Source organism: Eubalaena glacialis, chromosome 3 (genome assembly GCF_028564815.1).
Source record: "Eubalaena glacialis isolate mEubGla1 chromosome 3, mEubGla1.1.hap2.+ XY, whole genome shotgun sequence".
Taxonomy (NCBI): Eukaryota; Metazoa; Chordata; class Mammalia; order Artiodactyla; family Balaenidae; genus Eubalaena; species Eubalaena glacialis.
Window position 1 is genome coordinate 39832948 of NC_083718.1, and position 24889 is coordinate 39857836.

At 50.2% G+C, this 24889-nt stretch overlaps 1 protein-coding gene across 3 annotated transcripts in view; it reads right to left on the bottom strand.

Annotated features, from left to right (window-relative positions):
• Positions 1–8023: 8023 nt before the first annotated feature.
• PLXNA2 (plexin A2) overlaps positions 8024–24889 on the bottom strand; it is a 217215-nt gene continuing 200349 nt past the window's right edge. The window contains exons 24-32 of one of the 3 annotated variants that reach the window (XR_009700582.1): positions 24553–24712; positions 24094–24197; positions 19897–19996; positions 18729–18919; positions 17190–17359; positions 14461–14673; positions 13634–13784; positions 9066–12944; positions 8024–8444 (exon numbers count right to left, since the gene is read on the bottom strand). Coding sequence is in view for 2 of the 3 variants with exons in the window: in XM_061187490.1 (XP_061043473.1) it covers positions 12849–12944; positions 13634–13784; positions 14461–14673; positions 17190–17359; positions 18729–18919; positions 19897–19996; positions 24094–24197; positions 24553–24712 (1185 nt within the window). In the remaining variant the exon portion in view is untranslated. Of the gene's footprint in view, positions 12945–13633; positions 13785–14460; positions 14674–17189; positions 17360–18728; positions 18920–19715; positions 19814–19896; positions 19997–24093; positions 24198–24552; positions 24713–24889 lie in introns of those variants that run through there. The other 2 variants (XM_061187490.1, XM_061187491.1) reach the window with 2 other exon arrangements.

The following is a 24889-nucleotide window of genomic DNA, read 5'->3' on the forward strand; positions in this document are numbered from 1 at the left end:
CTCTTTCCCTTTCCTTTCTCTCTTCATTTTAGAGCAGGAGGTTGGCCTACTTATCTCTCTTCTCATCAGCTGCCCTGGGTCCAGGTCGCTCTGAAACAGGAGCCTGGTTCTTGAGTCAGCACAATTCCTTTCCATTTTTGAGACCCTCTCAACTCTTCACCACATGAAAACAGACAGAGTTTACAATATAACCAATCCTGGGGCAGATAAAGGCTAAATAAATCTCAGAACCATAGGTATTGGGTAATCCTTGTCTTCGTTCAAGTATAAAAGGATCGGGTTCCCCAATCCCATATGGCGCTTTTCTCCCTCGTCCTCCTCGGGTGGTGCCTCGGGATCTCTTTCTCTTCACTCTGTCATATTCCACTCTGGGGTCGGGGATCCCCAGCCCTCTCAACCTCTGGACACGCGGAACCACCTCCAGGCTCTCCCTTGTTCTGTCTGCTAGTCTAGCAGAAGTGTTGTTGGTTCTCTGTAGGTAGAAAAGCAAGGACCTCAAGACTCAGGTGACCTTTGTTATGTTCCTTGGGAACGCTTCAGAAACTCTCTGCCCCCTGCTCTGTAGATCATTTCCTGATCCGAGAACACTAATGGGGAATTTAGAGAAAAGAGCTATGGCTGGGTCTGGCGGAATGGATGTTTGCCCATGGTGGCCCCTTAAAGGAACCTAGAATGCCCTCTCTTGCTGGGCTGGACCTCTGTAAAAGCAGCTGCATCCTTCACTATCAACTCTGGAATTGCTCAGGCCCCTTGTACTGTTGCCTCTTTGCTACTCCAACTTTACCCTCTCTGATTTCATTATCCTTATGTTGGCTCCATATTTGGCCCTTGCTCTCTCCATAGTTCCTTGGATTTGAAGCTGAGTTGTTTTTTTTTTTTTTTCTTAAGCAGTGTGGATCCGAGGGCCTCATTAAACCATCCAATGGGTAGTAGTGATGGGTGGTATGTAAAGGGCAGGGACTTAATCACCGCAAACTTATGACCTGCACTCACTGGGAATTCCTTGTTCATGGGCAGTAATTGCAATCCCCAGTCCCCATCACGAATGGGGTTCCATGGGTTACCAGAGCCTGCTGGCATATGGTAGGCACACGCTGAGCCTGCCAGTGTATCTTGCGTGCAGCCCCGAACAGCTAAGGGCATCACAGACCTGTTATTGCTCAATCTCGGGTGGCTGAATGCCACTTGTCCTTCTAAGAAGTTGGGGGTGAAGCTGAGTTTTGAACTTGGATTGCAGTTTGACTTTTGGCACTTCTCTCTACCTGGTCTACAACGCAGCTGTGGGCTGGAGGCACCCGTCTGATAGGAAGGGTGGCTTCTGGGTGGGACCATAGGGGATCATGGGTATTCCATGGAGCCCTAGGGGTGTACAGAGGCGCTTTAGGGGGCAACACAGAGGAGTGGTAGGGGAAGACCTGGAGTGGGAAGGCGGGGCCGAGTGGGTGGGGCTTGGCTTCCTGTCTCTGTCTCCACTGGGGCAACTTCACTTGGAGCTGGATTCTGTATGAGTCTTTCTCTGATAAGATGTTGAAAACTATGGATCTTTTCTAAGCCCCTTCAATTCATAAAGGAGAAAGCTGAAATTGAACAAAGAGAAAAGGTTTGTCAAGGCCACCTAAGTGGTTTAGTGACAGATTAGGGCTTTAGGGAGAGACAGTCCCAATGGCTGGGGCAGATTCCTGAGGACACTGACCCAGTAGCATGACCCACCTCTCCAAGAGTCTTGTGGATTTCTGTATCTTGCCCAAGCTCAGGCTGGGAGCGGCCTGAGGGTCCAGGAGTCTTGAGTGCTGCTGTCACAGATTGGCTCTGAGCAATAAGGGCCATCTACCCCTTCTGCTATGAGCATTGTGTCCTGGAACAGGTGAGGCTCCTTCCTTGAGTCCTAAAGAGCAATGGGCCTTTCTCCATGGCCATTGATGTCACAGCTTGTGACTGTGTGTGATTTGTTATGTAATCTCTCTGAGCCTCAGTTTCCTTATCTCTAAAATGGGAGTAAATAGTATTTGCTTCTTCAGGTTTTTATAGGAGCCAATCAGATCATGTATGTGTAGCCCCCAATGACAGTAAGTGCACAACGGACACACAGAAATCATTGCTACCAGATGAACATAACAGCCAGGAAAACTCACAAGATTAGGATGTCAGCTGCCAGGTCCTGGGCTTTCCTGGTGCTTAGCACAGAGCAGAGCATATAGATGGCTCTCAATAAATACTTGATTAAATAAACAAATGAACAGGGACTGGCTGTCCTAGAGAGAAATCCCTATACAGCTTTCCCATGTCTGTGCACTCTTCCCACGTCCTACCTTACTCCTCAAGTTTTTTTTTTTTATTTATTTATGGCTGTGTTGGGTCTTCGTCTCTGTGCGAGGGCTTTCTCTAGTTGTGGCAAGCGGGGGCCACTCTTCATCGCGGTGCGCGGGCCTCTCACTATCGCAGCCTCTCTTGTTGCGGAGCACAGGTTCCAGACGCGCAGGCTCAGTAATTGTGGCTCATGGGCCCAGTTGCTCCATGGCATGTGGGATCTTCCCAGACCAGGGCTCGAACCCGTGTCCCCTGCATTGGCAGGCGGATTCTCAACCACTGCACCACAAGGGAAGCCCCACTCCTCAAGTTTGAAGAAGAACTTGCGGGAGGAGGACGGAAAATGCCTGTTCCTGTTTCCTCGGCATCCTCACACTTCTAACAAGGAAATTGGAGTTGAAATAAAAACTAAGGGCTGCCTCTAACACAGACAGAGGAGGTGGGTTCACTGCGATCACCCAGGACTTCACTCTGAAGACGGTTTTGTGGCTTTTAAATTCACCGAGGGTTGTCAGATGGAGCTGGAGCGAGGCACTCTGAGGATGGACTTGGGGCTCTTCTCCTGAGTGGCTGGGGGCAATTTGCGATGCTACATCAGAATTCCAGGTTGAGATTTTCCAAAATGCGCATCATCAAAGTTAGAAACGGAGCCAAATGAAGATGGGAGAATGAAGGACGGATGAGACTGGGGAGATGGATCAGGAATGTCGGAAATCTGCATGATTCTTGGAGATTAAACAACTAAACATGTTTTTGTTTGTTTTGATCAGCTTCTAGTGTATGCTTCTTAGGTGGGGCTTTTATAAATGGGCTAGGACAATACAGACATCTATGAGTTCAGGAGAAAAACCAGAGGATGGGATGGTGTCCATTTCTTCCCACTCCCTCTTATTTATGATGAGTCCAAGAATCAGCCCCTCTTCCCTGATCTGCAGCTGGAACCCTCTCCGCTTCTCTCTTATTTCCAGCATCAAGGGCTCCATACCTTGTTGATATTTGTCTCTTTTCTTCTCTCGTTAGATAACAAAAGTTGGGATTTTTCAGAAGCATTTTCTACTAGGAAACTAAGGGTTTCTTGGTTAGTTTGTGGGGAGGGAAGAAAGGGGAGTTATTATTGTTTAATGGGTATAGAGTTTCAGTTTTACAAGATGGAAAGAGTTATGAGGATGGGTGGTGGTGACGGTTGCACAACAATGTGAATGGACTGAACACAACTAAACTGTACATTTAAAAATGGATAAGACGGTAAATTTTATGTTATGTGTATTTTACTGCAGTAAAAAAAAAACACACACACATCAAAGTGGATGGATTTACAGATCATTTGCCCTGAGTTTAGCTTCAGTGTTTGTTAGTAGGTGACTTGTCTTTTCTTCACTGTGATGGTAAATATTTTGTGTCAGCTTAGCTAGGCTGTGGTGCCCAGGTGTTTGGTCAAACACCAGTGTGGATGTTGCTGCAAAGGTATATTTTAGGTGTGGTTAACATTTACAATCACAGACTTTGAGATAGCAGATTACCCTCCATGGTATGGGTGGGCCTCATCTAACAGCTGGAGAGCAACTCTGAGGTTTCCCAAAGAAGAAGAAATTCTGCCTCCTGACTGCCTTTGTACCCGAGACTGCACATCAGCTCTTGCTGGAGTTGCTAGCCTGCCAGCCTGCCCTGCAGATTTCAGACTTGGCAGCCTCCACAGTTGTGTGAGCTGATTCCTTAAAATCTATCTACCACCCTATACACACACAGACACACACACTTCCTATCCGTCTTTTGGTTCTGTTTCTCTGGAAAACCTTGAATAATATACTCACCTGAAACGAGTTAGAGATGGAGGTGCTCAGACTTCCCAGAGGGGAGACAGCAGAGGCCCCCTCCCAGGCCCGGTAAGCACCCTGTTCCCTCTCCTCCTCTGCTTCCCTGGGGACTTGGCCCCTGGAGTCAGTGCCCTCTGCCTCCAGCCTACTTGCTTTTCTCTGTGGTCCCTGCCCTGGGCCTGAGGTCCTGCCCTGCCCCCTGGTTCTCTAAGTGAAGGAGTGTCTTTCCTATGAGGCCCCACCACGTTTTGGACCCATGTCCTGGTCAGGCCTTCCGGAAGCCATCTCCTGACCTTGCGGCCAACCGGGCTCTGCCTGTGGTTTTAGCACAGGCAGATTTGGCTTGATCCACTCCCGTCTGCTCCTTTGCATTTACCTGTATCATACTTACCAGCTGGTTCAGAGCTGGTTCTGCCATTGGGTAAAGTCTTGATTCACCTCCTATTTTCCTTGGCCAGCATCCATGCCTAGTCTCCTAAGGGCTTAACTCTCAGGCACCAAATTTTATTGCTGAAATCTATGGGCATTAATTCAGCTTCTTCCCACAGCCAGCTAGAGATCCTCATCTCCTCCTGTAGGTCCTGCCGGAATGCCTGTAAAAGGAGGATGTATGGTTAATCCCCTCTCTCTCTCATTTACCTATTGTAATATTTAGGGAGTTCATTATATACACTATCTTATTTAACCTCTACCAAACCCCTTACAAACCCATTTTATAGATTTGAAAATTGTTACACAGAGAGGTTATGGAACTTGCCCCAGGCCATACAGTTTGGGAATGGAATTTAACCCCAGGGAATCTGAATCCAAGGCCTGTGCTCTTAGCCAGGGATACATGAAAACTTGCAATTAGAAAAGGGAAGGGATTGAGGAATAAAAGTAAATGAATTAGAGACATACAGCGAAACCAGGAATAAGATAAATATTGTAAGAGTAGACTGCAGAAAGTCCTGCACATGTGCTACTGGTGGGCCACAGATTTAGCTCGCAGTTCCTAGCAGCCGACACACACCCAGGCAGGGGCCTCCCCTGCCTTTCAGCTCACCTGCTGAGCAGGGAGGTTTGACAGTGCATGGTGTCATCGTGATCGAGCACAGATCACCAGCAGCACCCACTTCCCTAAAATCTCTTGTGTGGCTTATCATGCAGGTTTTCCCTCAAACTGAAGAGCCCAACTCTCTGAGAATCCTACTGCTGCAGTTTGGCAAAATTATTTTGCACTTGTAGTAAAAATGATATCTCATTCCCACTAAGAAAAAGGATGAGTCTTTCTCTGTTAGAATAATGAATAGTGTTGATATTAGATTGTAAAATCTGAGAAAGCTGCAACTTTAAGACTTAGCTTTTTTTCCCCTTTGTATGTCTAACTGTGCCTAGTCTAGTGTCATTCTCACTGCAAGTAATGGATAGACAGTGATGGTATTGAGCAAATGTGAATAGTAATGGATGCTGAAGAGTGCTCTCATAGCACTTGCTTTTTACAAGAGGAAGGATCACTCCCTGGGAAGACTTTCAAGTATTAAATTGTTCTAGGGCTAATGGAAGGCAGTGTTGTGCAGTGGAAAGAGCAGAGTATCTGTGTGACCGTAAGCAAATCCCTTCACCTCTCTGATCCTCAGACTATAAAAATGGAACCTGTCTATCACATGAGACTGAGAGGCCTAAAAGAGAGGATGCTCCAGTGTTTGCAGTATGGAGGTGGTTCATAACATCCATTCATTCAATCATTCTTTCATTCTGAACGTTCTCATTGGCATCTGCTATAGGCCTGCCCAGTGCTCAGTGCGCTCTGTCTTGGGACTACAACAGTGACCAGGATAGACAGACACTTCCTCCCCAATTTCTTCCTTCCCTGAGGATAGTAGTTCCTGCAGCAGATATTTAATAACAGAGGTGCCCCAAGATCAAGTTACTGAGGGGAGAGATGGGGGGGTGGGAAGAAGATTGGGGAAACTCTGGGGTACAAGGACTGCATGTAGAGAAATGTCCTCCTCCCTGCAGTCCATATGGCCCTGCGTCCCAGCCCAGCTGACCAGGGTCAGTGGCAGAGGCCGGTCTCATCTAACTGCTCCTGCCCCACACTGCCAACCCTCCAGGAGCTTGCCAGGGCCACGTTTCTTCCTCAGTGCTTCTGCTGAGGAATGATTATACCTTCATCACTGTGGTGGAACGGAGTGTCTCCAGTGCTCAAGGTCTGCATTTATAAGAGAAGCGGAGGATGGTTTAATGTCAGCAAAACAGCCCAGTGCACTCACAACAAAACCTCCGTGCAATCGAAAATGATGTACTAATTACACACAGGCCTCGGCAACGTGCTCTTCTCCCAGCTCTTCAGGGTGCTGTGTTTGCATTTTTTTCACCCTCAAGACCAGCATTTGCATCTCTCCAGTCTCTCCGCGAACGAGTGTGTGTGTGTGTGTGTGTGTGTGTGTACGCACAAATACCATAAACTCAGAGGCTGCAGAATAGGCCCTGAAATATCTTCACAGGAATTATTTCTATGAATCTACAATAATTCTACAACTCTAGTGTGCACTAGATTTATCAATGTACAGTTGTTTACATGACTGTGGTTTTCAAGTCCCAGACCCCATTCTTACATGTGCTGGCTGTCTGTATAAGACATGTAAGACTGGGCTGTCCTTGAGAGTGGGGTCTGTGTCTCCCCTGTCAGGCTAGAGGCCCCCTGAAGGCAGGGGCTATCTCTGCCATCAGATTGGAGGCCCTCTGAGGGCGAGGGCTGCACCTCATCCTTAAGGATCCTCCACTTAGCGCTGGGTCTGAGGCTGTGGGCCCAGACACAGTTCTGACCTCATGGAGATAGATCGGTGGTTTCCTGGCACGCTCTGTTGAGATGTCAGATTGACAGGTTATCCTCATCTGCTCCTTTAGCGGCCGAGAGTGGAAGTGTCACCTACACACTTTGGGACATGGGAAAGAAAAATAGAAAAAAGGAGGTACAGCAAGGGGAAGGGGACGTGGCATCCTCAGGCCAAACATCAATTCCCTATCTCTAGGATGCGTTGCCTCTGGACTCCATGTTAGCCCTGAACTGCTTTTATCCCCCAGGCCACAGCCCAACCCTTTTCTCTCCCCTGGGCTGGATCTAAAAGCACACAGTATCTGGCATCTTTCCCTTGATTCACCCTTAATCCCTCAACTGAGAATAAAAGAAGAACAACCAAAAAACCCTTCATGACACAGCTGAGACATTCCTTTTTCAGAATCCTTATGATTTTCATACCCTAAAAGGCTGATGAGGGCAAAGATTGTGTCTTTCTCATTTATTATTTCATCCCCCCGCACTTACCACAATGCCATTCCATGGTTGGTCCTTGAAATTTTTTTTTTTTCCGGTCCTTGAAATTTTTAATACAAATAAATGAATGTAATTTTCAGGAAGGACTGCAGGTGGATCTCCTCCTTCGGAGACCTAATTCACCCCTAGGAAAGCACCTCAACCCAAAGTCGGCACTATCAGCCTGTTGTTGGAGAAAAGCGATGTTCTGGGTCTTGGGGCCAGGGGGCAGTGTTCACCTATTGGTACAGCTGGAGCATGTGCGTGTGTGTGTGTGTGCGCGCGCGTGTGTGCGTGTGCATGCGTGTGTGTGTGTGTGTGTGTGAGTGCTGGTGTGTTGACGCTGATAACTGGACACTAATAAGCTCCGGCTCCAGAGAGAATTCTAGAAGTCCCTGAAAACAACTTAGCTCATCTTCCCATGAGTACCCTGCTTCTTAAATATGCCCAGGAAATGTTATTCTGCATATATGCTCCTGAACAACCAGGTTTATTTGAAGAGTGAAGGTTTTTTTAATCCAGTAAACTTTATTTATATATAACAACAGTACAAATTGTGTCCTTGGCTTGCAAAATAGGAGTGTTTCATATTTACAATAGGTACACAATAATACATTAGAATGACAAAAAACCCCAGTTTATTGGAACATTTTAAATACGTAATTTTCTTACAGTTTTTATTCCACAACACCTGTAAAAACAACAAAACTGGACAGCTATCATTCTATTTTCTTAAAAAAATATATAATACAGATTCCAGTGTGTCAAGAAGAGTGGGTTTGGGTAGGAGAAGTTGAGGGGAGAGGCAGGTGGGCTCAGGTCCTTAGTCTCGTGGTACAAAGAGCTTGTCCCTCCCTCCCTGACACACGTGGGAACATCTGCTCTGTAGGGTGAACTACGTTCCATTATGTCCTCCACCTGTAATGCCAACGCAGAGAGCACATGAGGCCTGAGTCAGGGTCTTGACTGAAATCCAGACGATGCCTCCCATCTCCTTGAGGTGAGGACAGGAGGCACGCTCTGCACTGCAGAAAGGGTAGAGGGGAGAGTCCCTTTAGGGTGAGGGGAATGCGATGGGCATGTTCATGAAAGGCCCAGGATCTCCAGTTTGCTGACAGGGCTGAGGCCCTGTCCCCCAGGACCTCCCTAATACCAAGGGTGAAACTTTATCTTTTATCCCTGGCATCACGGAGCCCCCAGATGCTAAAACTTCACTCTTGGGGAAACCAGAAGAAAGGAAAGAGACAGGGAAGAGAGACTGGGGTGATGAAGAGGAGGCCGCCATCTTCTCAAAGCTTGTTCTTGAGACAAGGCACCAGAAGGCCCTGAACTTCACCTCCCAAGTCCCCCCAGAGGACCTGCTCCCACAGCCCTGTGTCCACTAAACTCCTCTGGATTTTCTCACCCACAGAGCCCCCACTCCTGAGGCTCAGTTCTTTCCTGCCCGTGGCCAGGGCCCAGGAACCTCAGGCAGGACAGCGTGGCTGGGAATAGTGGCCTCCCCGGGGGCAGCTGCCCGCTCAGTATCTACTGGCTGCAGGTTAATGGGGGCAGCGTGGCAACTGGGATGCACCTGGAGACTGATCAGCCAGGGGCTTTCAAACGCTCTCAATCTGTGCTGCCCAGACCATCGGAATCCAGCTCACCCATCCGTCGCTTCTGCTTCATGCTCGGCAGGGCCCGGGGCCTCCACTGCTATTTCTTGTCCTAGTTTGGTAGAAATAAAGGAAGGCCAGGAGCTCAAGCAGCAGGGGAAGCGCCACCAGAAGAGACAGCGGCAGTGGGACCGAGAAAGGCTCTCATGGCTCTCAGGACTGTCCCCAGAACGAAGTAAGGCAGCTGGGTTAGTCGGCTTTCTTCCTTCTTCTGGCTCCCTTTTCTACAAAACTTGTGCCCTCTGCAGGTCTGGGAGGTGAGCTATGCGGGCTAAGTTGGTGGCAGGAGCCAGCAGCCCGAAGAATGTCAGTTCGCTAGAAGAAGGCCCTTCTTGGTCTCGTTCATTGCTGCTTCTCAGCACCTGGAGCAGGGCCTAGCAAACAGTGTTAGCTCAGGAGCGTTCTCTGAATGAATGAATATAGGAAACAGCTCCCTCCCACGAGTGAGGTTCCCAGTGGATCCGTGCTCCTAATGACTGAACTTTTCAAGGAGGGGGAGCTGTCTGCCAGTAGTGGATCAGGAATGGTTCTGAGAGATGGGCTGTGGAGAGCTGTAGGAGGGCAAGCACAGAAGCACCTGAGCCCCTGCTGGGGGGCAGGCAGCAGCAGGCCAGCTGGGGGGACTCACTCCACCAAGATGGACAGCTTATCCATCTCCGTCTTGTGTATGAGCACCCTCTGTCTTGCCAAGCACGTTTCTGGGGTGCTTTTCCTTTCCCTTTTCCAGAGGATTGTCTCTTGTGCAGACCAGTGAAACAAAACGGAGCTGGATCAACCTTCGAGAGAGGAGTCCCTCTCTGCCTCCCTCCAAGACGGATGACTTCATGTGGGGGAGGGAACGTGACTTTAATACCTATCCCTTACACAAGGTCAAAATATCTTCCCATCGGATAACAGTGAGGACAGAGGCCAATTAACTCCCTCTTCTCCCATCCCACAGGGCATGGACTCTTGGTGACCCAAAGCCAAGCAAGGCTCTCCATCCTTTCACCCTCACGGCCTGACTTGAGTCCAGTCGAGTTTTCCTTTATCTTAATTCCTTCCTTAGGGACGCCCCTGTGCCACATCCTTTGCCAGCCCACATTCCCCAGCTCTCTCATGGAATCCTGAGAAATGTGGTCAAGCTTCTCAGGCCAGCTCTGGTGCCTCTCCTCTCCACTGTCCAAGCGGCCATCACCCCATCATTCTCCCACTCCTCCAAAACCTTCAAGGAAGCATCCCCAGGGGTGGTGAATGGTCACCAAAAGTAGCTGCTGGGAGACACCCGGGTAGATGCCTACAGGTCGCAGTTGAGATGTCTAACTTTTACTTCTTGGTGGGGCAAAGCCCAGGATGCCAGTCTGAGCATTGGTGTGATCAGAAAACCTTCATTCAGAGCTCAGAAGTAAAATGAGGGTGGGCTGCACTTTTCTGTGGGCAGCACAAAGTCCCCTGCTCACATTCCTCTTGCCGTATCTCCTCGCCTTTCATCTCCATAAATCATGGGCTCTGAGCTGATACGCTTTGGGTATATGAAGGGCAAACACTTTGGCTTAGTGCAGAAGGCCAGTCATTAGTATTTCTTTCAGGCTATTAATAGGGCCCAGAGAAACTTTAACAGAAGTGGATTATCAGAAGAAAGTGGCCTTCACATGGCTGGTTGTGAATGATAATGAAAACAGCGAGTTTCCTGAGTATTTTGCTGAATGCTTTTCTCCTCCCATTTGTCGGCTGCATTCAGGCAAGAAACTGGAGCTGAGGCGACCAGGCAATGTCTGCTGTGTGGTTAGCACAGTGATCCAAAGCCACACCCCAGCGATGGAAGCCAGCCCTCAGAGCTACCCCTCCCCCGGCCCTTTCCTGGCAATCCAATGTGGTCAGCAGAGCCTTTGGAAATTGGAAGTGTTTGGAAGTAAATCAGGGCACAGAGAAGCCAGGGCCCAGAGTTAATTACAGAGGAAATGACCCTGGTCTGGTATCGCTGGGGGTGGCTGGTCCCGATTCCCAGCATCGCAGCCCCTTGTAAAGTAGAAGGTGGGAAGGGTAGGCTGGTCCTCTCCTGCTGCCTCCCTTCCCATCCCTTTGCCTTTCTCTTGTCCTCCTTCCCACTCACTCCGATGCTGCCTGCGGAGAAGTTGGAGCTGGCTGCTTGGATTCTTGCCAGAGTGGGAGGCCCGGAAACTCTGGTGGCTGTCCGGTCACTAGGGTCCTGCACCAGCGGAGGTGCCTTCCTCTGGATGCCTCCCACTGCCTTCCATGGGGCCTCAGGACCAGGGTGTGGAACTTTGGTCTCTTTATTTGGAAACTACACTCAGGACGGAGGGTCATCCATGGATTTAGGTGTCAGCAGGAGAGAGAGAAGCTGCCCACTTGTCCTTCAAACTCATAAGGACATGAGAGGCAGAAAGAGAGGCCGAAGAAGACATAACATGGGGATGCTACAGTCATCTCTACTGAGGCCAGTGTCCAGACGATCAGGAGCTTCCGCATACGAGCGAAGGGTTGTCTCCCCTCTCTAGGCATGAGAGAATAAAAGACAGAAAGCACAACAATAAATACTGCAGCTTCCTGAACCTATGCTCTTCAAGTATTGCTTGCTGTAAACAGTGTTTGATTTTTGTTTTCTTTTTAATTGCAAGAAACCACTGGTGGATTGGAGCAGAATCCAAAGCCAAACACCCATATCCCCAGGTCAGCTCCCAAATGCAATCTCCTGGAGGCCTGGCCCATGCGCCTCCAAGGCCTTTCGCCAGGGTGCCTGGTTTATGACAGTGACGGATGTAAGGCAGAGCTGCCCAGCACCCTCGGGGAAGCCAGGCCTCTGGTCTGGGAGAGGCCCACCTCTCCCCCACTTCTGGTAGTAACCTTGGGGAAACCCAAAGGAAAAGTACCAAAGTCAGCTCCTCATTTGTTGAGGTTTGGGATTAAATAAAACAAAACAACCAAACAGTAGCAAAAAGCATTGGTACTCTACAGACACATATGTCCGCTGGAGATGAGAATACACAGGTGTGCGTATGTAAAGCTGTTTCCAGTCAGCCAGGTGGAGCCGCTCCATGGCTGTGCCATTTGTGCAAAGGCTAGTCCTTCCCCACCTCTCACGGCTGCCGGGATAACTTCAGGTTTCACTGGCCTCTCTTTTTGCGAAGTGTTTGGTGCCAACTTGTGCTCATTCTTCTCCTCCTCACTTTTTAAAAAAAAACATTTCCAAAGGCAAGGAAACAATCATTTTTCCCTCTGCTTTCTCTCAGCATCTCTCTGTAGGCTTTTTCCGGCATTGGGAACCAGGAGTTATACGAGGAAGGAGGGACAGGGGTAAAAGAAGGAAGGGGGACAGAAATCAGAATTAAACGAAAGTTGGACGGGATGAACAGGGAAGCTTTTTGTTTTGTTTTATTTCTGGTTTTCCTTTTTCTTAAAAAAAATTAAATAAAGTTCTCATTATTTCCCCAATATACATTGAATGAGTTTTCATGCAAAGCAGCAGTCACAGAGGCAGAACCGCTCCCAGTCGTTCCTCTTAGCTTGAAGAGCCACCTTCTCTGGGTCCTGGCGTCCCTCTCGTCCTCGCTGCGGGGGGATGGGGTGGATGACACCCCCGGTCTCTCCCTGCAGGAACAGGCTGTGACGATACTTGGCTGGCGTGGGGAGAGGGGTCCTCCCCTCTCCCCGGAAGGGGGTCTCAGGGGACAGCAAGCGCTGGGGCCTGATCCCCTTCACTTGTCCTTCCTTCTGAGATGCCCAGTGTGACAGCTTTCACGGGTCCCTCTTCCCAGGAACAGGAGGCTCCATCTCTCAGCTCTCAATGGACATGGCGTTTATGAGCTGTTCCACCTTGTATGCCAGCCGCTGTCGCCGGGCCTGCTCATCCTGCTCGAGGGCCCCAATGAGCTGAGGAACAAAAGCAAAGGGGGGGCAGACTCAGCACTCAGCATGGAAGAGGCCATTTTCCAGAATCCTATATCCTTCTATCTGCCTTTCCATTCTGCCCTAATGAATATAACCTTAAATAATGTAAATGATTAATTGAATATATGTGTGACATACATATGTGTGTGTGTATGTATGTGTGTGTATGTACATATCTAAAGTATTTAAAACGACATTTAGCATATAGCAAGTGCTATGTGTTAGCTATTATTATTACTACGATTACGTTCAGGTACAATGCTAATGCATGACTTGTGAATTCTCTGGAGCTGTCCTCTTCAGGATCTAGTCGTGCCCACCTGTCTGTCTGAAATGTAACTGACAGCATCTGCCCAACTGCAAAGAATAGTCTGATTCATTGTTTAAGAATGGATGAAATTAATCGTACACTTTGAACTGAAAAACAATTACATTATTAAATAAAAGTGTTATGTATTGCATGAACAAGGGCAAGACAATGGAAGGTGTAAGAAAGCACCGAATGAATCAGGAGAGGATAGCCTGCCTTCTAAAAGCATGGTGATGACTTTTTGACTCCGTGAATGTGTTTTCTGAATTACCCTCCATTGCTGTTATTTAAGGATGGAGCCCTGCTTTTTGTTTAACCTGCTTTGCCCCCTGAGTGTGTCCTTCCCGGGGCCCTGACTCACCTCTTCGCTGTACTTGCTGACGTAGGAGTAGATCTCATTGAGGGCACTCAGCATGTTGAACTCCACGGCGTGCAGGCGGGATTGCTCGGCGAGGTAGGCGTTCATGTCCTGGTCGCTGATGGCGGGGAGCTTGGCGATGTCTGCGTAGTATCTGCCATAGAGAGGACAGGCTCCTTGGTGGGGACTCAGCAAATACTGCCTATACCTACCCTGGTCCCAGAACCCTTGAGAGCACAGTTGTCCCCATAGTTGCTCCTGCTTCCCTATGTCTCTTCTCACGAAGCTTCCTCTGGCCTCTTCCCTCTAGCTGAGGTTGGGGCCTGGAGGCTGGTTTTCCCTAAGGTTGGGGCCTGGAGACTGGTTTTCCCTAACTACTAACTTTCCAGGGTAGTTAAAAGCCCAGACTCCGACCAGACTCCTTGTATTCAAATTCCAGCTCTGCTACCTGCTAGCTGTGTGACCTTGGGTAAGTTACTTTGCCTCTCTGTGCTTCAGTTTCCTCATCAGTAAAATGGGGATGATAATAATACCTACTTTACAACTCTGCTGGATATTTTAGTGAGGTGATACATACAACATCTTTATCACAGTGCTGGGTGTTTAGCATGTGCTCAATAAATGGTAATTAGAATGCTAATGATCTGACTTGAAGGGTACAAAGCTTCCCTTTCTTCCCCCAGCAGGAACTTTGGACAAGAGAGAAAAAGGTGTGCATGAGGTCCCGAAGGCACCACAAACATGGTTTTGAGTCCTTGGCCAGTGAAGCCCAGAGGAGGGAACGCAGCAGGCATTCAGGGCCACGGGCGTGTCCTGAGGGTGCTACTGACCTTTCCACCCAGCTCTTGTAGCTGGGGATGTCCTTGGCATAGAGCAGCTTGTTGGAAGGGGAGTCCTTGCCCAGCCGGTGCTCTGATGTTGAGCAAGAGTCCATGAAGGTCTGGGCCACCACAGAGAGGCAGGCGTCCGTGATGCTGCCCTTGTGGATGTCAAATACAAACTGGGGGTTCTTGATCACGTTCACCCAGAAGCGCAGAGGGAGGCTGTAGGAAATAGCACAGCAGAGTCTGAGGGCTGCACCTTGGCCGTGCCCCATGCTGTTCACTAACATTCCTCCCTCCCCTACAAATGCCAAATTCTCTCTCGAAGGGCAAGAGAATGAAGTCACAGAAAACTGGTCCAGCCAGGGCTGCCAATTTAGGCTAAGCTGTTACTGATGCTGGGAGAAAAGGAGAGGCACTATTGTGCCCTAATGGGGTGCTGACCCTGTTCTCTAACAACTGAGAGGTGGGCGTGGGTGGCTTCGTTCCCTCCTGGAGGTCTTTTCCAAAGGCCTCTGTGTCCCCAGGGAAGCCCAAGTAACAGAGGGCTGCACAGTTTTCTCAGAGCTTCAAACAAAGCCCCCAGGCTCCCAGAGTCCCTTCTCAAAGCCTGTGGCCATTGTCCAGAAGGATGCAGTGGCAGCCCCAGCACGGGCTCCGAGTGGGCACAAAGGGCGCCACCTGTGCTCCCCACCCAGCCAGGCTGCCCAGCCACTTCCCAGGGCTGGCCTGGCCTGGCTGGGCTGAGGAATGGGCTCCCCTGGGGGCAGCTCTTTCACGACTCTCCCCGGGGCTTTCTCGGATCTGGTCAGGGGCAGAGGAAGAAGAGGAGGCCATGTTGGCACGCTGGGAATGACTCACTAGGACTCCGAGTTTTTCCCACCCCAAGAGGAACTGATCAGTCGTTCGGAGAGTTCTTTCTGCAACTTGGGAATTTATAATCGGAGGAGAATGCTTTTTCTCTGCTCCTTAGGCTGTAAGGAGGATAAGCCCATTTACTCCCCTTCAAAACCAGAACAGCTGCTGTTTCTGCCGCCTTTTCCAACTTGGCCCTCTCCTCCAGCTGCCTGCAGGCCCTTAACTCTTTTGGCTCCTCTGTGGAATGAGCCCTGTCCCCGGCTTGTCCTTCAGGCCTGAGATGTTTCAGCCACCCAACCTACCTCCCCTCTCTCCTTCATTTTCTCTTGATTCTCCTGGACCCCAAGCTTTCCCAAATGTCTCAGTTCATGCCAAGTCTTGGGAAAGATCAGCTGTGCCCACTCCAAGTCCTTCCATTATGATTTCTGCTTATCTTTCCAAATGCAACAGGATCACTCACTTTCCTTAACCTGGAGGGAGTGGCCTGGGCTGAGAGGTGACTCCTCTCTTCTACCTCCCCTTCCCCCGGCAGCTTTGGAAGCTTCTAATAGTCTTTCCTTGGACATTAGGGACCTGCGGTCTGGCTAAGGGGACTCTCCCCACCACAACTCCAGGGCAGAGCATTTTTATGACTTGGGCCTGGCCAGAAACAGAAGGCACAGAGATGGGGATAATCCAGAACTTTCTCTTGATTTCCTTGAAATTGCCACTCCCAGCGCTGGACTGAGGATCCGCCAAAGCAAAGGGAACAGCCCCGGCCCCGGCCCTGGGGATGCAGGTGGAAGGCCTGTCCCAGTGACGTGCACTGGAGGCTCCTCACCCCACAACCGCCAGAGCCTCTTTATTTCACTCCACTGTGATCAAAGCTGCAGACTTTGGAGGGCTTGGCAACCACAACACCCCGGAAAGGAAGGAATACATGGGTTTGGGGTTGGCTTTTTCCAAAGTGTTTTGCTGGTTGCTAGGACTTTTGATTCCCAAATAACAGCCGGGGCCCATCTGTGCCGGCTCTGTTTTCTGAGGAGATGGCTGACTCCAGACAGCTGTGTGGGCTGCCTGCCCAACCCAGATGCCTGGACCTCCCCTCTCCCCTCTCTGTGCTCTTTCCTGAAGGAAGGTTTTTACTCCAGCTCTTGGCCAGGCCCTTTGTGACCTGAAAGTCAGTCTTCAGTGTGGTCTGTGGTCCAGGTTCAAAACCCAGGAGAGAAAAGTCTTGCGCGAAGAGCCCGCAGGAGCTGTTTCTCCCACTGCTGGGTTTGGCTGCAGAGGTTATCTTAGGGGAGACAGTCACGCCTGCAGGACGTCCTGCCTGCTGCTTCCTGAAAGCCATGGCGCCGGGGTAATCGCTTGGCCTTAAGGGATCACGTTTGCAATGACAACCTCGTAGTTGGTGGGCTCAAGTCTACAGCAGGTGCAAGCTCTCTCCCAGCACTGGCCAACTTCCCCAGGGTCTAAGTTTAATTCAGGGCTTCCCCATTTCAGGAAGTGCCTTAGATTCTGCCGTGCTCAGAATGCCCCACAACGCCTGTCTGTGAAGCTCTGCTGCTAGGTCTCAGACGTGGCTCTTTGTGTAGGTTCCTCCAGCTCCCTTTCCTAAGAACCAGGAGTTAGGGAGGAGGAGGCACGTCCTGGAGAAGGGTCTCAGCCTGAAAGGGCAGAGCTCAAGGGTGCATCTGTCCTGGTTGCCAGGCTCTATGCCCGGCAGGGCCCACTTGGCGCCTGGGGACCACGTCTGCTCTGTGGAGCATATGTTTGTCCCAGGAGCCTTGGATTACTCAGCCACAGCAGAGAACAGGCTCCGCCCATCTCCCTGGTCCTCACTCCCCGCAGCTTGCAGCCTCGCCAGGCTGCAGCTCTCCCTGGGCTCCCCAGGGGGTTACCAGTTGCTCTTCCAGGTGTGCCGCACATCTGTGTCGTGGATGCTGTGTCTGTCGGCCTGCTCATCCAGGAAATCAAACATGTATTTGATGGCCAGGGGGAGAGCGCTGCCCCGGTGCACGGTGCTGAACAAGGTCTCAAATAAGTCGTCCACGAACTTCTGCAGGGTGCCCTGGAGGAGGGGTGGTGGGAAAGTATGAGGTGGGGGAGGGGGACGGGCAGCAGGCGGGCAGACCAGATGGTGCCTTGGACCGATCCTGCCTTGGAAATTTGTCTGCAACGCCAGGCTGTGCAGAGAGTGCGGTGGGAGTGGGGGTGGGGGGGGGATGTTGGGAGGTGGGAAGGACTGAATGGGCTGCAGATTCCTGGCAAGAACCCCCTCCAACCTGCGGCCACATGCCACATTTCTGCTTGTGTCCATGGCAGGCGGGTGTGGGCGTGCGGAGTCTGACTGAAGACAGCAAGTGCTCTGAGCCCAGGCTTTCCACGGGGAATGAAGGGCACAGGCTGGTAAGAGAGGGTGTCTAAAGAACAAGACGGAGGGCCGGACCTTTCCAGCGGGAGCAGGGCAGGACTGCAGAGGGTCTCACGGGAAGGTGTGAAGGGCTCACCATGTTAGTGGCCGGGGATAAGTGGTATCTGGAGTGGGGACTGGGTGAAGGGTCCAGATCCAAGAACACTGAGACACAGCCCTGATCACAGGGCCTTGGAGGGTACCTGGGGCAGGGACAAGGCTGGGCCTGGGGCCCACAGTTTGCACGTTCAAAAAACACCTCTGAAGGTCAGGAAAATGTTCAACCTTTTGGTGTCTCTTTGTTGGTCTCTTATTAGCATATTAGGCAAAGCAAAATTTGAGACGCACGGTCTGATGGTATATTTCTGAGGCACGTCAGGGAGCAAGTGTGAGATGCCACTGTATTAGAATTTCAGCCGCATTTTTGTGGGGTCAGTGGGGGACAGTCCTGGCAAATACGGGCTGTATGATTGCTATGCATATGGACAAACTTTTCTCTGCTAGGGAGGCTAGAAGAAAGCTTTAGATCATAGCTTCCAGCACTGCCGCTGCCTCACTTTCATCAGCATTTGGGGGTAGATGAGATGGGACGGGGAAGGGGAAGCCTTCTCTTGGATACCAGAAGGACCAGGCCTTCACGCTTTTCCTCCCACTGTGGCCAGAAAGTGGGTAGAAAAGGCACTGATGGAGGAAGCTGGCATATCTGTCCATCTAATACCAATAAAAAACCCCAATGATTTCCTAAGGGGTGTAGGGGCCCGAGGTGACAGCGTCGATCCTCTGAGGAGTAATGGCGGTCCTATAGGGTGAGCTAGGAGGAAAGATGTCATTGTGATTTTTGCCAAAGGGTAGAGAACAGAAGTGGCCTGATCTCCTGGGAAGCCTGCCCCAGACCTGGACCTGCTTGTCCAAATGCGTTACCTTGAAGGACAGGCTCCATGATGTCCTTCTGATGCTGTGGGCTGGGCGGGGGGTAGGACACACCTCTGTGAGGAGCCTTCCCTGGGCTGGGCAGGGAGGGAATTACCTTGGTGGCCAATAGCCGGGTCAGGTAGATCTCGGACACCATTTTGCTGCCCCGGTCACCCTCCTTCTGGTCCCCATGGTCGTGGTTCTTCACCAGATGCCACACCTTGACCCCACTCTCCAGGTCTGGGGTGATCATGGGGGCCCGAGACCGCAGGCTGTCGGGACTGCCTGTGTACCTGAAGGAGGAGTCTGAGGAGAAGGGGGCAGTGGAGGCCTGTGAGCAACTAATCGCATCATCCTGGCTTGTAGAATCCTTCTAGAATCCCTGCCCACCTGCTGCACTCATTCAGAATAAACCAATTTCAATTGGAAGGGGACTCTTGGGGTTTCATATTTGGTGGGTTATTTTATCGATCCTTGGTTGGCACGAGAACAGCCTGAAATCTTTTTGTAAAAAGAGGACTTAGAAATTCTGTGAGCTGGGGTGGCCCTTGGGAATTTGGGAGTCCCTCATTCCCTGATGCTTCCAGCAAAGAACAATCAATAGGTAAAATGTCAACCAGATATTCTCATAGGGGCTTTAATAAAAGTCTGGATACGAAGGGCTGTGAGTGGAAATGCTCCCTCTCGGGAGTTGATGGGTTCCTTCTTACTTGGGGCCCAGAATATAGAATTGCCTGAGCCCCTTTTGGAGCTGCCGGCTTCAGTTCTGAGGTGTCCTTTACCTGGACAGCCCAAAGCCTAGTGCTATACAGAACCAGAGGAAACAGAGTCAGAGAGAGTGAAACACCACAACCTCATTGCCCAGAGGGCACTGGGGGCCCTAGCTCTCCTCAGGGGTGGAAGGGCTAGCATGGCCAATTGATTGCCCAAATTGGGACATGACTGAGAGCTAAAGGGGGCGCTGTTAACAATTCAGTCGGGACAATAAGCATAAACTGGGACTGGGTTATGTGAACCTCCCATCCAAGAGCCTCCTTGGGTCTGGGCCCTTCAAACTCCTCCATCAGACCTGGGCTATCAAAGGAAAGGTGCTGGATACCACCTGCTGCCACAGCTCTGAGGAGACAGGCTGCTCCGAGGATGACTGGTCCAGGGAGAAAGGGAAGCCTTTGATTGCAGGCTGGCAGCAGCACGGAGCTCCTGCTGTCAGAAGGGATGGTGAGTAGCCCCCGGGGGTCACAGAAGACTCCACTGGCTGCCCAGGCTACCTTTCTGGTCCTCACCGTATCTGCTGATGGACGTCCGGGAGATGCTGGCAGAGGCAGGGATGTTGTAGGAGGATGTCTGTTTGGGAACCAGAGCCACCACCGATCTGTCTGATACCTGAGAAGGGTATGAGAGATACAGTTCAGGTGAATGTTGGTATCTTGGGGAATAAAATTGTCAAGTACTTCTAGAAAGTTATGGAATAGGTTTAGGTAGAGCGTAAGGAGATCAGGAATGCTAGAAATAACAATTCCTGCTTTTCAATATGGTAGCTAGTTGCCACCTGTGGCTATTGGGCTCTTGCAATCCAATCAGTCCAAAGGGAGATGCCCTGTAGGTGTCTGAGCTCAGGTACGCTATAAATGTACAATACACACTGGATTTCAATGACTTAGGATGAATAAAAGTATACAAAATGTCTCATTAATAATGTTTATATTGATTACATATTTAAATGACAATTATTTTAGATCAGTTGTGTTAAATAAAACATTAACATGACATTTATCTGCTTATTTTTACTTTTTAAATGTGACTAGTAAAAAATGTAAAGTTATACGTGTGGCTTGCATTGTGTTTCTGTTAGAGGGAGCTAGTGTAGCCCAGCCTGCCTTGAGCTTTGTGAGTTACATACAACTATCCCCACTTTAGAGATGAGGAACTGAAGCATTGAGAAGCTAAACAACACCTTCAAGTTCGCACACCTAACACATGATAGAGCTAAAATTTGTCGCCCGGACTGTCAGGCTCCAGAGCACATGCTCTCCTCATTGCATCCTAATTTGGGATTTTATTTCAAGACACACTGGTCTGAAGCCCATTTTCCCTTTTGGTTCTGATTTCTTTCTGGCCTGGGTCCTATAATGGCCCAGTCACCTTGAGAGGCTTCACCAGAAGGCAGCTGCTCTTGGGGAGTCAGCGAGAAAGAAGGTGTCTTGCCTGTCCTCTGTGAGGGTGCCAGGCTCAGGACCCAGCCTGCAGGGAAAGGGCTGACAAATGAGGAGCCATATTGAAGACATTTGGGGCCATTTTGATTTAAGGTTACCCTCCATCCAATAAAAACGGAGAATCCCCAGAATTGTGGTGATCCAATTAAACCCCTAACGCAGAGGGAATAAAACAGCTATAATAATGTTACGGGCCATAAAACATTCCTATTAAACCATTTTTTACTTTAACAATTTTTATGAACTTTATAAGTTTGATTTATGGCTGCACCAGTCATAAAACCATCTTTCTGGGTCTTAAATTGTCAGTCCCTCTCTCCCACCAAAAAAAAAATTAAATGTTGGGAAGTCAAACTATAAGTGAACATTAGCGCTAATGAGATTCCCTGATAGCCAGTTTTAGTAGTGGTGTTTAATTTCACCCTCCCTATAAATCTGCAGGAACCTGGGAGGTTTTTAAAAATCTCTTTGTTAATTAAGATTATGCAGATTTTTCTCCTGTTGGGGCTCCAAGGACCTTTGACTCCTGGGAGGGTAACAAGAGGCCGATGCTTTGACTTGATGGCATAAGGCTGCAGGGTCCAGGACTCTTCACAGTTGTCTGGAAGATGCCAATGCGTAGTTACTTCCCAGCTGGGGCAGCTCCCCAGACTGCAGGCAGCTTGCACCATCAGCACTAGGTCTGAAAAGGAGGGGGAACTCTCCACCTAGGACTCTCAGGAACTCTCTTTGCAATTGAAATGATACACGAAAGCCTGGCAGGAGCAAGGGTTTATTCTCCCAGAGAGAACAGATTATGTTATCATTTATGGCTTGTTGTCACCTAAAGGGAGATTCACAAGGTGACTGGAATGACCACAGTTCAACTGAATTCCAGGTCTCATCACTAAATCTCCCTTGTCCTTAGTCTCCAGTCTTTCTCTTGACCAACAGGTGATGCAAACCCGTGGTCAAGATGCCTGGCTGGGTCTGACCTTGCCTCTGCACTTACTAGCTACGTGATTTCGGGAAAGTCACTTAGCCTCTCTGTGCCTCAGTTGTCTCATCTGTCAAAGGGGATAATAATCGTGTCTAGGTTTGTTGCGAGGATTAAAGGCGTTAGGACACGTAGAGGCTGGGAGCAGTGCCTGGTGCCCAGTGACACTCAGTAAATGCGGGTATTACTGTTGCTATTATGGACATCATCATCATCATCATCATTGTCTCCCAAAGGGAAGAATAATCCCTCTTGTCCCCTGTCACTCAGGGCTAGCGTGTGGGAAGAGCCTTGCACAAAGTAAAGCTCGGTAAATATTTGAGGAATGAATGAATACATGAATGATAAATGACATCGGGGAATTCAAAGTGCTTTGTAAGATGAGCACTGTAAGAACAGAATATTCCATTCTTCTGATTGGGAGTCATAGGACAGACGGCCCAGTAACAAGCATTAGGGCACCAAAGGCAGAGAAGAGCGGCCCCATTCCTGCCCTGGAGAAACTTACAATTTGGGGGCATAATGCTCTTTTCTTTTGCACTTTCTTCTTCGGTTCCAACTGGTTCATTAAAACTGTTCTACGAAGCCCAGTGTGAAGTGGGGTTGGGGGCTGGGGTGGAATCAACAGAGTGATTATAGCTACTATGGAGTGGTATATACATCCCGGTATACCTCACCTGTGGTTTCTAATACTTCCAACCACCTTCACAATTTGGGGTCATAGCTGCATTTACTGATGAGGAGCCCAAGGTTTAGGGAGATTAAAGTCACATCACCAGTGAGTGGGGAAGCAGGGGTTTAAATAGAGCTCACAAATCCTTTTCTCTTCCCACTATACCACACTTACTCCATTTAGGGAGGGGGTCCAGGCAGAGTGTCAGCATGGGAAATGCAGGCCAGTAAGGGGGATGGAGCCTGGAAGGGAGCATTTTGGGGTTTCCCCAGTGCCCCTCTCTTTCGTCTGTGCCCCAAGAGGCTCCCAGGCAGGTCCTGCTGGCTGTTAGGACCCCCAGCCTCCTGGTCGTTGGTAACTCAGTGCTTAAGAACCCAGCCTGGGCTTCCCTGGTGGCGCAGTGGTTAAGAATCCGCCTGACAATGCAGGGGACACAGGTTCAAGCCCTGGTCCGGGAAGATCCCACATGCCGCAGAGCAACTAAGCCTGTGTGCCACAACTACTTAGCCTGCGCTCTAGAGCCCGCGAGCCACAACTACTGAGCCCACGCGCCACAACTATTGAAGCCCGTGCGCCTAGAGCCCGTGCTCTGCAACAAGAGAGGCCACCGCAATGAGAAGCCCGTGCACCGCAACGGAGAGTAGCCCCCGCTCCCCGCAACTAGAGAAAGCCCGCGCGCAGCAACGAAGACCCAACACAGCCAAAAATAAATAAATAAATAAATAAATCTATTTAAAAAAAAAAAAAAAGAATCCAGCCTGCCAGCCCCTCTGCGCCCTCCCCGTGTGAGGCAGGGACAGAGGCTGATGTTATTAATCAGGCAATCCCACAGGGTCCTGCTGCCCAAGGCGCTTCCTCTGGTTGGTTTAATTTCCCTCACTGTCTCTCATCTCCAGCTTCTATTTTAGTATGTTTTTCGAATCCCAACCAGCCTATCTGTGCTTAATCTTACAGAGACCCCCAGCTGTGGGTGGTTACCATGAGAAGCAAGGGGGGTGAGAGTAGATACCTCTCGGGATCTTTTGTTCTTTTGCTGAGATTTTTTTTTGACTGTTCCATTCAATGTGTCTGCCGGTGTGCTAAACACTCTACCTACTATATTCAATCTATTCCTCACAACTTTATGGGGCAGGGATCACCATTAACTCCATTTTACAGATGAGAAGAATGAGAGCTTAAGCAACTTCCCCAGGGACACCAGCTAGTAAGTGGCAGAATATAAGACCCAATTCCCTCCTTCGTTGCAGGTGAGACGTGTTAAGCCTCATTAGTAAGAAAGCAAAGAGAAAGCAGCAGAAGACTATGCAGCTGTCTGTGAAAGATGCCATTTTTCTGCAGGCCAAGAGCTACACTCTGTACAGGATAGGAATGTCCAGCCCAACCCCACACCAGTTCAGTCAGTTTCTCAGGGTGAGTCTGGACACTCATGTTTTCGACAGCTTCCCCCAGTAATTCTAATCGGCAGCTGTGGCTGAGAATCACTGCTCTAGACTCAGGGAGGAGGTGGAGAGGGGAGATAAGAAAACCCTTTTAGGCCTTTGAGGGCCTTAGAGCAAACCTTAGAAGGAGGGGGCATTCTGGGAGGGCAGGGGTCCCTGACGCAAAACCCTGCCCTCACCTGATAGTGCATCAGCGTGTTGAGCCGCTTCCAGTCACCCTCGATCTTGGTGGTGATGTCCTCGTCCTGCAGCACGACCCGGGCAATCCGGCCTTGACGCCACTCTGGGTGGAGGGGTGGTGCAGGAGCAGTGTGAGGGGCGGGGGACGGGACTGCCCAGTCGTGCCGTCCTCTAGGGGCCTGGCAACCCCGGCTCCCTCAAGCTGGTGCAATGACAGTGTTTCAGGTGTCTGGGGCTCCGGGGGGGCCAACACTGGCAAAAGCATGGGCCTCCCCAGAGGTGGCCACATCTGAGTGGGCAGTGTTTCAGGCAAACATTTCACCTGGCCCCTCACCTGGACGGCACCCAGTCAGGCCCCGACGAGGGGCTGTCTGCGGAGCAGGGTTTCCCACCCCACCCCCCATAGCCCAAATGCCCTCCTGGCAGTTGCCCTCACACTCCAAGGCCAGGTTTCCTACCCAAGTCCATGTCAACAGCCCTCGGCCGCTGGGAGTAGGGCACGTTCTTGTAGACAGCATCGAGAATCTTCTCTTTGACCTGCGTGATGGTGTCACAGTTTAACACCTTCACTGGGATCTCCGGACTGTTCTCGTTGTCAGGGTTGACGCAGTTCAGGATCTACAGGTGGCAATAGAAGGGGAACAGGATGCGAGTTGAAGGAGCCATTTGGGGGAGAGGGAGTGAGGTCCTGGAGCCTTCTCTTACCCAGGCTCCCCCTCCTCACAGGAGAAACGGGTGTCCCTCTGTCTGTGTCTCAGTTTCTCTCACCTTCCAGCCATCTGCCAATGACAGCTT